The sequence below is a fragment of the Giraffa tippelskirchi genome, chromosome 2, assembly GCF_054371585.1.
Source record: "Giraffa tippelskirchi isolate mGirTip1 chromosome 2, T2T-mGirTip1v1.2.pri, whole genome shotgun sequence".
NCBI classification, from domain to species: domain Eukaryota; kingdom Metazoa; phylum Chordata; class Mammalia; order Artiodactyla; family Giraffidae; genus Giraffa; species Giraffa tippelskirchi.
Window position 1 is genome coordinate 100,504,904 of NC_137276.1, and position 15,396 is coordinate 100,520,299.

The 15,396-nt window shown below is 40.1% G+C and overlaps 1 protein-coding gene across 1 annotated transcript in view; it reads right to left on the bottom strand.

Annotated features, from left to right (window-relative positions):
- Positions 1-11,747, bottom strand: part of SRPRB (SRP receptor subunit beta) — a 48,007-nt gene extending 36,260 nt beyond the window's left edge. The window contains exons 1-4 of the mRNA XM_081569775.1: positions 11,565-11,747; positions 10,898-10,992; positions 9,991-10,068; positions 5,943-6,025 (exon numbers count right to left, since the gene is read on the bottom strand). Coding sequence (XP_081425901.1) covers positions 5,943-6,025; positions 9,991-10,068; positions 10,898-10,992; positions 11,565-11,718 — 410 coding nt within the window. The 5' untranslated portion in view covers positions 11,719-11,747. The remainder of the gene's footprint in view (positions 1-5,942; positions 6,026-9,990; positions 10,069-10,897; positions 10,993-11,564) is intronic.
- Positions 11,748-15,396: the final 3,649 nt, after the last annotated feature.

Here is a 15,396-nt window from a genome sequence, read left to right on the forward strand (position 1 = left end):
TGAATCAAAAATTAAAAACCTTCCAAAACAGAAAGCACTAGGCACAAGCAGGATCACTAGTGAATTCTACCAAATATTTAAGGACATTTATACAATGTTATTATGTCAAATATATTCAATTAAAAAAATTAAGGAAGAAAACATACAAATTCTTTACAATTTCTTTCAGAAAATATAAACAGAAGGAATATTTTCTTGTTTATTCTATGAGGCCACAATTACTTTAAAACACAAACCAAGACATTACAAGAAAACTACACACAAATATCTTTCATGAAAGTGAAAGTGAGAGTCGCTCAGTTGTGTCTGACTCTTTGCGACCCCATGGACTATACAGTCCATGATTCTCCAGGCCAGAATACTGGAGTGGGTAGCCTTTCCCTTCTCCAGGGGACCTTCCCAACCCAGGTTTCCACATTGTAGGTGGATTCTTTACAAGATGAGCCACAAGGGAAGTCCAAGAATACTGGAGTGGGTAGCCTATCCCTTCTCCAGTGGATCTTCCCAACCCAGGAATTGAACCAGGGTCTCCTGCGTTGCAGGCGGATTCTTTACCAGCTGAGCTATGAGGGAAGCCCATCTTTCATGAACATATATGTAAAAATCCTCAAGAAAATACTGGCAAATCAAATCCAACAATTTATAAGAAGAATTATACACCATGATAAATGGGTTTTGGACCCAATATCAATGTGGTGGATGGAGATTTCCCCTACCACTAAGCAATTCTCTTGACACCAGCTGGGTGTCCTACAACTCAACTCAATTCTAATACTTGGAGATAGCATCAGGTTCCACAGGCTAAGGGCTCAGTGCCACAAGACTGACTCCACTTCAGATGCCAATCACAAGTCCAGGTTGTTACCTGTGCTTCTGAGTAACGGGCTGCAGATTGGAAAGTCTCACAATTCCTTTCTTTGGTTTGGTTAGTTTGGTAGAAAGGACCTAAGATGCCAGTCAAAAGTCAATGCTGTTACCTGTACTTCTGACTGACTGGCTATAAATCAGAGGTTCCCATGACCCCCTTCTTAGAGTCAATTAATTTGTGAGAGCAGCTCACAGAACTCAGAAAGCTCATTTACTCACTAAATTACCAGTTTATTGCAAAATTATTAAAGGATATCAATCAACAGCCAGATGAAGAGATACATATGGCAAGTTCCTGAACAAAGGAGCTTCTGTCCCCATGGAGTTTGGGCCTTGCAGGGTGGCATGTGGAAGCATTCTGATTCCCCAACAAGGAAGCCCTACAAATCTCATCCTTTGGTGGTTTTATGGAGGGCATAATAAATACAGGCATGACTGACTGAACAACTGACCAAAATTCAACCTCCAGTCTCTCTCCTCTCCCTTCCCTGGATGGGAATGAAAAGTTTTAACTCACATGGTCGGTTTTCTTGGTACCCAGTCCCCATCCAAAACTCACCTCAATAACATACCAAAAGACAACTTTATCATTCTCATCACTTAAGAAATTCCAAGGATTTTAGGAGCTCTGTGCCAGAAATAGGGACAAAGATCAAATACATATTTCTCATTATAAACCACAGTATCACAACAACCAAGTGGTATGCAAAGCTGATTCAACATTCAAAAATCAATTAACATAATCACATCAATAAACTAAAAGAGGAAAATCACAGGATCATATCAACAGATCCAAAAAAGTATCTGACAAAATTTAACAACCATTCATGATGTAAAAACTCCTAGTAAACTTAGAGGGGAAGTTCCCCAACATGATAAAGAATATCTACAAAAATCATAGAGCTAATATATTTAATGGTGGAAAACATTGAAGATTTCCTGCTACCACTAGAAACACAGCAAAGATGTCCCATCTCACCATTGGTTTTGCAACATCATACTAAAATTTCAAGCTAATTCATTAGGACAAGAAAAGGTAATAAAAGGTATATGAGAAAGGAAGAAATAAAATGTCTGTGTTCGCACGTGAAATGGCTATCTATGCAGAAGATCTGAAAATGATCAACCAAAAAGCTTAGGAACTAATACACACAGTTACAGCAGAATTGCAGAATACAAGGTTGATACACAAGTGAATTGCTTACCCAAAGATCAGGAATGAACATATGAAATTTAATATTAAAAACACAATACCACTTACATTAGCATCCTACAATATGAAAGAGATACAAATACATACGAGATCTACACGAGGAGAACTGTAAAACTCTGATCCACAAAACTGAAGTATAACTAAGAAAATGGATAGGAAGGCTAAATAGTGTCAAGATGTCAGTTCTCCCCAACTTGATTTATAGATTCAATGCAACCCAATGAAAATTTCAGCCACTAAGTTTGTGGATACCGACAAATTGATTCTAAAGTTTATATGGAGAGCCAAAAGATCCAGAATAGCCAACAGAATCCTGAAGAAGAACAAAGTTGGAGAACTGACATTATCAACTTACTATGAAACCACAGTAATGAAGACAGCATGGTATTGATGAGAGAACAGATCAATAGAACGGAACAGAGTCCAGAAAGAGACCCTCATCTATACAGTCAAGTGATCTTTGACAGAGAAGCAAAGGCAATAAATGAAGCAAAGATAGTGTTTTCAACGAACAGTGCTGGAACAGACATCTACACACACACAAAATGAATTTAGATACAGAACTTATACTTTTCACAAAAATTAACTTAAAATGGATCACATACTTAAATGTAAACCACAACTATAAAACTCCACACTGGAGAAAACCAGTGTTGAAACACCAGTGTAGAAAACACTAGATGATCAGAATTTCTGAAACTCAACAGTAAGAAAACAAACAACCCAATTTAAAAAGTGGATCAGAGATCTTTACCGACACCTCACCAAACAGGCTTTAAAACAGCAAATTTGGAGGCGGTTCTAAGATGGCGGAGGAATAGGATGGGCAAACGACCGTCTCTCCCACAAATTCACCGAAAGAACATTTAGACGCTGAGCAAATTCCACAAAACAACTTCTGAATGCTGGCAGAGGACATCAGACACACAGAAAGGCAGCCCATAGTCTTTGAAAGGAGGTAGAACAAACTATAAAAGATAAAAAGAGAGACAAATGAGGTAGGGACGGAGATCCGTCCCGGGAAGGGAGTCTTAAAAAAGAGAGAAGTTTTCAAACACCAAGGAAACACTCTCTCCTGCAGGTCTGTGGCGAGCCTTGGAATCGCGAAGGGCAAAATAACCGAGAGGAAACATAAATAAATAATTAAAGCCCGCAGTTTATGTACCTAACAGCAAATCCCAGCGGGCGCAGCCCAGACGTGCGCACCCCCAACTAGCAAGCAGGGGCTGAGCACGGAGGGGCGGGCTGCATTGCTTTGGGTTAGGACTGGGCCTGAATGCCCCGAGGGCAATCTGAGGAAACTAGATTGAGACAGCAACCTAGATCGTGGGATAGCTTTCCCGCGAAAAGCCTTAACCTAAGACACCGCCAGGCCCACTCACAGAGCAAAGGACTGAGCAGAGCAAGCCTACTGCGGCCCGGCCCATTCCCCGCAGGAGACAGGCAGGTAGGGCAGCCAGAGCCGGAAGGGCGGAATCGCGGCCCCAGAGAGGCATCCTATACCAAACTGAAAACAGACCTCGCTGCTAACCAGGACTTCTTGGGGACTCTGGAGGATCGACACCCCCTGAGAGGGTCGCAGCCAGAGATCAGCTCCCCAGGGGAGAGCACAGCACATCTGGGAAGCTGCGCCCGTTGTACACCCAGAAAATCGAGGCTGGGACGGGGGAAGGGAAAAAGGCGCAGCCCGCGACCGCGCTAGCCAAAAACCGGGTCACCACATATATATGGTATTTAGTTAATCAATAAAGATAACCCTGTATTCGAGACATCAAAAGAGACACTGATAAATAGAACAGTATTATGGACTCTATGGGAGAGGGCGAGGGTGGGATGATATGGGACAATGGCATTGAAGCATGTAAATTATCATATGTGAAACAAATCGCCAGTCCAGGTTCGATGCATGACACAGGGTGCTGGGGGCTGGTGCACTGGGATGACCTGGAGGGATGGGACGGGGAGGGAGGTTGGAAGGGGGTTCTGGAAGGGGAAAACATGTACACCCATGGTGGAGTCATGTCAATGTATGGCAAAACAAATACAATATTGTAAAGTTAACAAACAGATAAATAAACTAATTTAAAAAAAAGGACTATAAAAAATTTAAAAAACAGCAAATTTATTTATAAACAGCAAATCAGTATACGAAAAGATGCTCCATATAATATGTCATTAGGGAAATGCAAATTAAAACAACAATTAGGTACCACTATATACTCATTTATAATAGACAAAATCCGGAACACTGACAACACTAAATCCTGGTGAGGATGCAGATTAACTGGAACACTCATTCATCACTGGTGGGAATGCAAAATGGCATGGCCACTTTGGAAGACAGTGTGGGAATTTCTCACAAAACTAGACATATTCTTACGATATATGATTCTGCAATTGTGCTCCTTGGTATTTACCCAGAAATGTATGTTCACACAAAAACCAGCTTTATTCAGAACTGTCAAAGCTTGGAAACAACCACAGTGCCCTTCAATAGATGAATGAATAAAGTGTGGTAAACCTACACAATACATATTATTCAGCACTACAAAGAAATAAGCCAGCAAATAATGAAAAGACATGGAAGAAACTTGAACACATATTACTAAGTGAAAGAAGCCAACATGAAAAGGCTACATACTGTATGTTTCCAACTGTTTGAAATTCTAAAGAAAGCAAAACTATGGAAACAGTAAAAAGATGAGTTGTTGTCAGGGGTTAGGGGAGAGGGGGATGAACTGGCAGAGAACAGAGGATTTTTAGGGCAGTGAAACTACTCTCTATGATACTATAATGGAGAATACATATCACTGTACATTTGTTCAAACTCCTAGAACGTATAACACCAACAGTGAATCCTAATGTAAAATACAGACTCTGTGTGATTTTGATACGTCAATGTGAGTACATCATTTGTAACAAATGAGTGAACATTTGTTATCTTACTAGGTGAAGGATGCTGATAATAGGTGAAGGATGCCAGGTGTAGGGGTGGGGTTATATGGGAAATCTGTACCTTCTGCTCAATTGTGCTGTGAACCTGAAATTCTCTAAAAAATAGTTTTGTTTTGTTTTTTAAAAATCAAGTAATCTCAACTATGACAGACTGCTCATCATCACCACCTTGTGGGCAAGGAAGCAACAACAAAATATAAGACATTTTCAAAAAAAAGAAAATCTTCACTTATTCCATCAAAACAAAGCTTCCATCAATTAAAAGACATTATTTCAGGTTTGACTAAGAAACAAAATACTGCCAACTGAACTATGATACCACCAACTGTAAGTGGCATTCCAATGTCACAGATTTTAAAATGAGTCTTAAAATCAATGAAAGAAATTCTGATTTTCTTCAAGCTCCTATCAGTGTCGGAGACTAAATAAGAACAAAGCATCTTAAACTGAAACACAAGAAATTTAGGAAATAAGAGACAATAACACTAGGACAATACTAAAAGAAATATGAAAATATTCTTCTGTACTTTACAACCACTGATTTTAGGTAATTTAAGGATAGAAATATATAATGTTGGATTTTAATATCTTCTAGGATTCCATCTAGCTTTAAAATTCTTTTTCAGATTTTAATAGTTCTACACATTATTAAATTTGTCCCCAGAGTAAATGAAAAATTTACTGACATGATAAAAGGGGTAAACACTTTCTGAACCTCCTGAGAAATACTTTCAAACATTAATATAATCCAAGTGAAGGTAGGCTTGCAGCCCAGAAATGCTGACCCCAGGGTGCATGCTCTTTCCACTCCAGAACACCAGGCTGCCTCCAGCATACCACAAGAGCAAACTACACGGTTGGCCTTGATACACAGACTTCAGACAAGCCCATCCCACTTCCTACTTACCTGGCTGAAGCCTTAAATCGCTCTAAGAACTGAAGTCTCAAGCTCTCATGTCCAGGGAGGTCAATCAAGGTCAGGTTAGTGCCCTAAGGATGGCAGCAGCAATATTAATGTTTCGCTACTGATTCACACTCACAACATAAATTTTTCACAACATATCTCAGGTATGTGAATGGTACCTAATTAATTAATCAAAAATGTCAAGGTAATTGATTAATGAATCAAATGTTCACAGAGCATCCTCTGTAAACCACAGAAGGCTGTGGAAAATGTAAAATTACAACTCTGATAAATGTTCTGAGGGCATGTGAGAGACTTGACCCTGTATGGGGAAGTCAGGAAAGTCCATCTGGAGCTGGGGAAATATACCAGTATGAATAAAAGCAAAAACATGTGAAAAACAGTAACAAATACTCACAAGCTAAATAATGTGCTATAAGAACCTATACTTTATCAGATAGCATGTTATAGGGATATCCAACCTTTATAAAAACAAAACACCTTTTTATATTTCTACTGCAATCTAATTTTAAAATATATGTCCACCAGACACACCATTTTTTTGTTCTGTTAATATTTTGTGTCAATTGTTGATTCAGGTGATAATCACCGAACAATGCGGAGTTGTGCCCCACTGAGCAGACTGATTATTGCCCACTTACATGCTACTCATTCTAAGCTTTCATTCTTGAGCTCAAGTTCAAGGCAGATGTGGCCATGCTCAATGCGAATACTTGACTATAGCCCTGGTACATGTATCAGACCAATGGATCATTTCTCAGATGTTTCTACTTTCTCCACAGGGAGCCTCAACCACTATTTAGGAGGAGGGAGTCAGCATTATGCAGATTTGACATCATTACTGCTAAATATATTGTAACTTGTAATTTAGTCTGTGTGATCTTTTATAGGTAATATACAAAGTATATAAGACTTTTTTTTTGTTTTTTTTAATATCAGTAAGAGTCTAGGGACCTCAGGTTGGACCCACTATCACATTGCGTAATCAGCATCACATCACATACTTTCAATATAAACAATCCATAAGATACATTACTCAGTCATAAAAAAAGAACAAAATAATGTCATTTGCAGCAACATGGATGGACCTAGAGATTGTCATACTAAGTGAAGTAAGTCAGATACAGAAAGACAAGTATCATGCTATTGCATATATATGAAATCTAAAAAGAGGGTAGAAATGAACTTACTTAAAATACAGAAGTAGAATCACGGATGTAGAAAGCAAACTTACAGTTACCAGGGGATAAAGGGGGGATAGGAAAAAACTAGGAGACTGGGATTGACATACACACACTACTATATATAAAATCGATAACTAGTCAGAACCTGCTGTATAGCACAGGGAACCCTACTCAATACTCTGTAATGACCTAAATGGGAAAAGAATCTAAAAATAAAAACAAAAAGAGTGGATATCTGTATATGTACAACTGATTCACTTTACTACACCTGAAATAACACAACATTGTAAATCAAGTACAAAAGTGAAAGTACATGACTCTTTGCAACCCCATGGACTATAGTCCATGGAATTCTCTAGGTCAGAATACTGGAGTGGGTAGCCTTTCCCTTTTCCAGGGGATCTTCCCAACCCAGGGATTGAACGCAGGCCTCCCACATGGCAGGTGGATTCTTTACCAGCTGAGCCACAAGGGAAACCCAAGAATACTGGAGTGGGTAGGTGATCCCTTTTCCAGCTGATCTTCCCAACCCAGGAATCAAACCAGGGTCTCCTGCATTGCAGGCAGATTCTTTACCAACTGAGCTAACAGGGAAGCCCTGATATCAAGTATACTCCAATAAAATTTTTTTTAACAATCTCTCAATATTGGAGCGGAGAAGGCACTGGTGACCCACTCCAGTACTCTTGCCTGGAGAATCCCAGGGATGGAGGGGCCTGGTGGGCTGCAGTCTGTGGGGTCGCACAGAGTCAGACACAACTGACGCGACTTAGCAGCAGCAACAGCAACAGCAGCAATATTGGAGACTAGGGAAATCTGAGGTAGCAGTTAACAAAAATATCAGTTAAGAATTCTCAGTGGGTAACTGAAAACATTTTTATTGTATAATAATAAATATAGACATGTCCAAAAAAAAGTTGTCAGAAAATAGTCAAAGGCACTGTGTATGTTAATGTCAAGTTCACATCAACAGTAATTTCATTTGTTATCTGTGTAACAGAGCATCAAACAATTCTGACTATTTAAAAAAATAAAAAGTATGAATTCCAAAAGATTAAAAAAAAAAGAGAGAGATACATTACTATTTTGAGAGACAAGATCTAAAACTGGGAACCCTGGGTACAGGGATACAGTACTAGTGCGTGGAAAAACTGTCTTCCACGGAACCAGTCCCTGGTACCAAAAAGGTTGGGGGACTGCTGCTCTAAAACATAAAAGGGGTGGGAAAAGAAGTTAAAAAGAGGAATGTTTTACATATTCAATAGAAACATGCAAGTCTCATATGTAATGTTAAGTTTTCTGTTAGTCATATCAAAAAAAGTAAAAAAGAAACAGGTAAAATTTTAATAATATATATTATATAATCCAATATATCTAAATTATCTTTTTCAACATATAATAAAAAAAAATCAAAAAATGGATATTTTACATTCTTTCTTTCATCCCAAGTCTTCAAGATTGGGTGTATATTTTATACTTAACAGCCCTCAATTTGGACTAGTCACATTTTAGATGCTCATTAATCACAAACAGCCAATGGCTACTGTGTTGGAAAGTACAGGTCTAAAGCATACCCTGGAATACTCTACTTAAAATATCCAGTATGTGTGTCCCAAGAATTAAAGATCTCTCAGATCTTAAATTTCAAAATCTGAATCCTTGAGAATTTAAAAAGGTCTGAGTCAGAAACACTGTCATTACTGAAAAGAGAAAAAATATCTCTAAGACATTTAAAAGATGTCTCTTTATCTTTGCTCACTCATTAAATACTTATTAAGCAGTAAAATCAGCTTGGCAGTCACTATCTACGTTCTAGAGACATACAGGTACATAAAAAGTCCTTCTCCTGATGTCTTCTTGGTATTTTTTAAGTATACTCATATATACATTTTAAGATTTCCACTGCAACACCATTTGTAAAAGCAAGGCTGTAATAACAAAAAAACTAAATGTCTATTAATAGGGCTCTTATTAAATAAAAACTCAACATGAACTGAAAGTAAAAAAAGTAAAAGTTTTCTGATCAGTTTGCTTTCACTTTCAACTATGATTATGATTTACTTTTCCATGTGTACCTACAAGATTTTTCTGTCTCAAAAGTCTCAAAAGTCTCAAAAGTCTCAAAATGTCTCAAAAGTAAAGGCTTTAAGAAAGAAAAATTGTATGGTACAGTCACATAACGGAATTCTCACAATACTCAGCTCATAAATCAACCCGGTAGTACTATGTATGGAAAAGAGAGAGAAAAAAATGAAAGCAAACCCAAGCTGTATCAATTATATTGTTACATTTTAAAAAAGGCAGGGGTGGAACAGAGTGTTATAAAAGAAAAAAGTAAAGAAAACAGACCTGTTTGGATAGCGCTGACAATCTGGAAGACTACACAGGAAAATGCTAAGTTACTACCTCCAAGAAGACTTTAAGGAGGGATAGGAAAAGCAAAATTACTTTTCACCAAATATCCTTTTAACCTTTTGAGTTCTGTCCCATATACATGTACTAAAGAAAATGGCTTAATGCTCGCTCTTAAGAACTCAAGGTAAAGCTGGAAAGAAGACACAGAAATAAAAGCTAATAAAATGTGATGTAACATCAATATGCATACGGTACAACAAAGAAGGGGGAGAGCATGATTATTAAGTTCACTGCTTGGATGATCAAGAGAAGAATTTGTCACATGCACAATATTTATCCATAAAAATAAGCTATGAGTGGTACCTATCCCCTCAGACTAATTCACCCTAGAATTTTTTCTGAGACACCAAAAAATTGTGTCAGACAATTTTTCCTGACACACCAAAATAAAGTAAAACCGTCAGACTTCCCACATTCTAGGAAGCTCTTACCCTGTTGTTGTTGACTCTGTAGGCAGCAGAGCTGTCAGTGATGGAAGTCTGAGTGTCTCTATAAAGGCCTGTTAACAACTGTAAAACAAAACACAACACAATATGAGGGGAGATCTGAGCAAACATATAAATAGCAAACCTAAAGAGTGTAACTCTGCTCTAACTCTCCTAGGGGTAAAGTCAAACAAACGTCGCTTACAATAGCTAAAAAGGACCATGTTGATTTTTTTTCCCCTTTGCTTGTAGAAAAATCTAATTAACTGCAAACTTCATTCCCTCTCCTTAATTAGAGGAGGGGGAAAACTATTACTTTTAAACTATTATTTTCAAATAATAGTTTCAAATGGTTAGTGGCCAAATTTACCAACCTTCCCAACATTTACAATCATCAAAAATGATTAGAGATTATATTTCTTTAGTGGAAAGGAAAATAACTTATACTCTCAAAAAGAATAATAATAAAGAGAAAACTTCCGCTACGCTTTGTAGCAAAAACCAAACATTTAAAAATACTACATAGACTAGAAATAAATATTAGTGAAAAGAAACCTAAGTAGCCAATAAAAGTTTCTTTGACAAATTCTCAAAGAATTATACACTGGATACAGATTAATGTCTTCTATCTCTTCAGCTGTTCTGGTATCCTTAGCTATGGCATGAAAGTAGTTAGCATATAAAACCCTTAAATGGGATAAAGGCTAAATATGTCAGTATCTGGCAGGTGCAAGAGAACAAAAATGGCCAAGAAATTCCAGTTTAAGAGTCTTTTCGTCCTCCCAAGTGAGTCAAAAATTAATTCCCCGATTTGTCAGCAACAGCTTTTTTCCCAAAGTAAACCTAACAGGAATAATACGGTGCACTAAAATTTCCTATCAAGTTTAAGAGAGGTATAAATCAAAGCATTTACTCTGACAAAAAGCAATGTTTTTCCGGAATCACAAAGGCCCACAAGAAGAACAGCTCTCTGACTGCTCCTTCTGCTCCGGATGAACTTCCAGAACACTGTGGAATAGAGAAAAACAATCAAAATGACTCCTTGATTATCAACAATACGCATATATGGTTGGGCTGGCGAAATTAAGAGAAGTCTACCACAGAATGCCTCCTTCATCTGGAACTTTCACTGTTATTACCACCATTATAATCGTTGTTCTTGAGGACTCCGCTGAATGCCAGCCGCCATCAACTGTCAGCTTTTCTGCATCTGTATCCCCTACCCTGCCAGTATACTCAAGTTCAACCTTGCCTTATTAACTCTACGTCCCCAGAGCCCAGCTCGCAAACACAGGATGCTCAAACTTGGAGAGAAAACCACTTGAGTACTGGTAGCAAGAGCAATGGAAGGGGAGAATGGGGCGCTCAGGCAGTACAGGGGCTAGCAACCCGTGCCCAACGACCAGGACGCTGTGCTGTTCCCGCTGCTTCAGGCAGAAGGGCGGGTGTATATAAGGAGTTAGTCTCCCATTCTAGACGCCCCTCAGGTGCCACCTCTGCTCCGTGGTCTACAGAAGCCCAGTCCAAGCTGGGATCCCCGCCCGCCCCGCACCCGCCATATCTACCGGCCGCCTCTTTACCTAGCGTCAGCAGCACCGCAAGGAGAGCCACCACGACTGACAGCAGCGTCGGATCCCTCTGCTGCAACTCCTGACGCAAAGAGTCCAGGTATGGCTGGAAGGCGCCCCCAACACCGCCGCCATTCCCCATCCGCCGGGAGTCCGCGGAAGCCATGGCTAAGATCACGCTAGCCGGCACCGAGAAAGCAACGTGGCCCTGGGCTCTGCGCAGGCCTGCGAAGCGGAGCATCACGGAAGTGGTAGTTCCTAAGCTGTATTTCCTCCTTCGCAGGCCAGTATACCGACGGTCCTGATGGGAGTTGTAGTTCTGTTGAACACTGTGCTCCCAGCGAAAGACTTACTAAGCAGCCAGCCAGAACGATGAGCGACACACTCATCCTTCAGGACATGAGTCAAATGTCCCGCTCTTTTCATGGTTGTTGACAGAATGATGGGTGAATAAAATGAATGGCTCAAGAAACCTCCCCTGAAGATTTCCAGTCGCTCCCTTCGTGAGGTGAAGTGAATCTTGTGAGAAACTCAAGCATTACACAATAGTTCATCGGAATATAATGTGGCACAGAGGGTGTAAGGTGAGGTATGGGGATGCATAAAGGGGCGCTTAAGCCACATAAAGAAAGTAGGGAAAACCACTAGACCATTCAGGTATGACCTAAATCAAATCCCTTATGATTATACAGTGGAAGTGACAAATAGATTTAAGGGACTAGATCTGATAGAGTGCCTAATGAACTATGGACAGAGGTTCATGACATTGTACAGGAGACAGGGATCAAGACCATCCCCATGGAAAATAAATGCAAAAAAGCAAAAGGGCTGTCTGAGGAGGCCTTACAAATAGCTGTGAAAAGAAGAGAAGCAAAAAGCAAAGGAGAAAAGGAAAGATATTCCCATCTGAATGCAGAGTTCCAAAGAATGGTAAGGAGAGATAAGAAAGGCTTCCTCAGCGATCAGTGCAGAGAAATAGAGGAAAACAACAGATTGGGAAAGACTAGAGATCTCTTCAAGAAAATTAGAGATACCAAGGGAACATTTCATGCAAAGATGGGCTCCATAAAGGACAGAAATGGTATGGACCTAACAGAAGCAGAAGATATTAAGAAGAGGTGGCAAGAATACACAGAAGAACTGTACAAAAAAGATCTTCACGACCCAGATAATCACGATGGTGTGATCACTCACCTAGAGCCAGACATCCTGGAAAGTGAAGTCAAGTGGGCCTTAGGAAGCATCACTACAAACAAAGCTAGTGGAGGTGATGGAATTCCAGTTGAGCTATTTCAAATCCTAAAAGATGATGCTATGAAAGTGCTGCACTCGATACGCCAGCAAATCTGGAAAACTCATCAGTGGCCACAGGACTGGAAAAGGTCAGTTTTCATTCCAACCCCAAAGAAAGGCAATGCCAAAGAAGGCTCAAACTACCACACAATTGCACTCATCTCACACGCTAGTAAAATAATGCTTAAAATTCTCCAAGCCAGGCTTCAGCAATACATGAACCGTGAACTTCCAGATGTTCAAGCTGATTTTAGAAAAGGCAGAGGAACCAGAGATCAAATTGCCAACATCCACTGGTTCATCGAAAAAGCAAGAGAATTCCAGAAAAACATCTATTTCTGCTTTATTGACTATGCCAAAGCCTTTGACTGTGTGGATCACAATAAACTGTGGAAAATTCTGAAAGAGAGGGGAATACCAGACCATCTGATCTGTCTCTTGAGAAACCTGTATGCAGGACAGGAAGCAACAGTTAGAACTGGACATGGAACAACAGACTGGTTCCAAATAGGAAAAGGAGTACGTCAAGGCTGTATATTGTCACCCTGCGTATTTAATTTGTATGCAGAGTACATCATGAGAAACACTGGGCTGGAAGAAGCACAAGCTGGAATCAAGATTGCCGGGAGAAATATCAATAACCTCAGATATGCAGATGACACCACCCTTATGGCAGAAAGTGAAGAAGAACTAAAGAGCCTCTTGATGAAAGTGAAAGAGGAGAGTGAAAAAGTTGGCTTAAAGCTCAACGTTCAGAAAACTAAGATCATGGCATCTGGTCCCATCCCTTCATGGGAAAAAGATGGGGAAACAGTGGAAACAGTGTCAGACTTTATTTTTTGGGACTCCAAAATCACTGCTGATGGTGATTGCAGCCATGAAATTAAAAGACGCTTACTCCTTGGAAGGAAGGTTGTGACCAACCTAGATAGCATATTTAAAAGCAGAGACATTACTTTGCCAACAAAGGTTCGTCTAGTCAAGGCTATGGTTTTTCCAGTGGTCATGTATGGATGTGAGAGTTGGACGGTGAAGAAAGCTGAGCGCCGAAGAATTGATGCTTTTGAACTGTGGTGTTGGAGCAGACTCTTGAGAGTCCCTTGGACTGCAAGGAGATCCAACCAGTCCATCCTAAAGGAGATCAGTCCTGGGTGTTCATTGGAAGGACTGACGTTGAAGCTTAAACTCCAATACTTTGGCCACCTCATGTGAAGTGTTGACTCATTGGAAAAGACCCTAATGCTGGGAAGGATTGGGGGCAGGAGGAGAAGGAGACAACAGAGGATGAGATGGTTGGATGGCATCACTAACTTGATGGACGTGGGTTTGGGTAGACTCCGAGAGTTGGTGATGGACAGGGAGGCCTGGCATGCTGCAATTCATGGGGTCGCAAAGAGTCGGACACAACTGAGTGACTGAACTGAACTGAAGCCACATGGGTTCAGAGAAAAGCTACTGAAGGAAAATGACAGGAAGTGAGCCTTGAAGGACAAGTTAGCCTCTGCAAGTGTAATAGGAGAAAGGGTGCTCTGTGCAGAAAAGAAAGAGTAATTCAGTGTACCTACACATAGGTTCAATCCCTGAGTCAGGAAGATCCCCTGGAAAATGAAATGGCAACCCACTCCAATATTCTTGCCTGGGAAATCCCATGGACAGAGGAGCCTGGAGGGCAACAGTCCATGGAGTCTCAAGAGTTAGACACGACTTACCAACTAAATCACCACCACCACCACTGTATTGTAAATCCTGGCTAATTCCCTTAATGTAGAGCTACCCCTGAGATGAGATACATTAAGGGAAGCAGCCAGGAAAATCAAAGAGAGGGGCTGGGGCTGTTGAAAATTGTCACTCTGCCCTAATCGGCAGCCAGACAGGTATGTGGGACCAAGGTGGCCAGTCCTTCAGTTTTTTAAGAGAAGCCAGAAAAAAAGGTTTTTAAGGGAACTTTTCCACTTTTTAAATTTCAGCAAGTAATGAAAACTTGTAGCCTAAATAAAACAACTTATGTAGTTAGAAGTGGCTCGTCTGGAATCTGCCAATTTGCAGTCTGTCATTAAGCAGTTGTCATTTCAGCAGAATTGGCAGTAGATGAGCAGGAAATGTTGGCAAAAGCTAGACATGAAGGGACTGGGAGATATACTGAGGAACCTAGATTTTACCTAGAATGCAATAAGGAGTTTCAGTTGAGAGTGAAATAGTTTATTGGCAGATCAAGGAAGTACTACATTTTGAGAGACAAAAGACAGGCAGGGAGACCAGGTAGAGGCTGTTGCAGTGTTTTGGCAAACAATGCACAGGGTCTGAACCAGGGAAGTGTGGAAAGTGTGGAAAGGGGGGTATAGTTATGAGAAACACTTAGAAGGAAAATAAATAGGATTTGGTGATTAATTGTACAAGCTGAGTTAAGGAGAAGAAGAGCTAGCAAGAGTGCATCTGAAACACTTGGTGTGTATTGCTGGGAAGATCTAAGTGTTCAGCATGAATGAGAGAACTCAGTTGAAGTTCTCTGGAGCCAGGGACATAGCCAGAATGAAAACTGCCTGTATTTTGT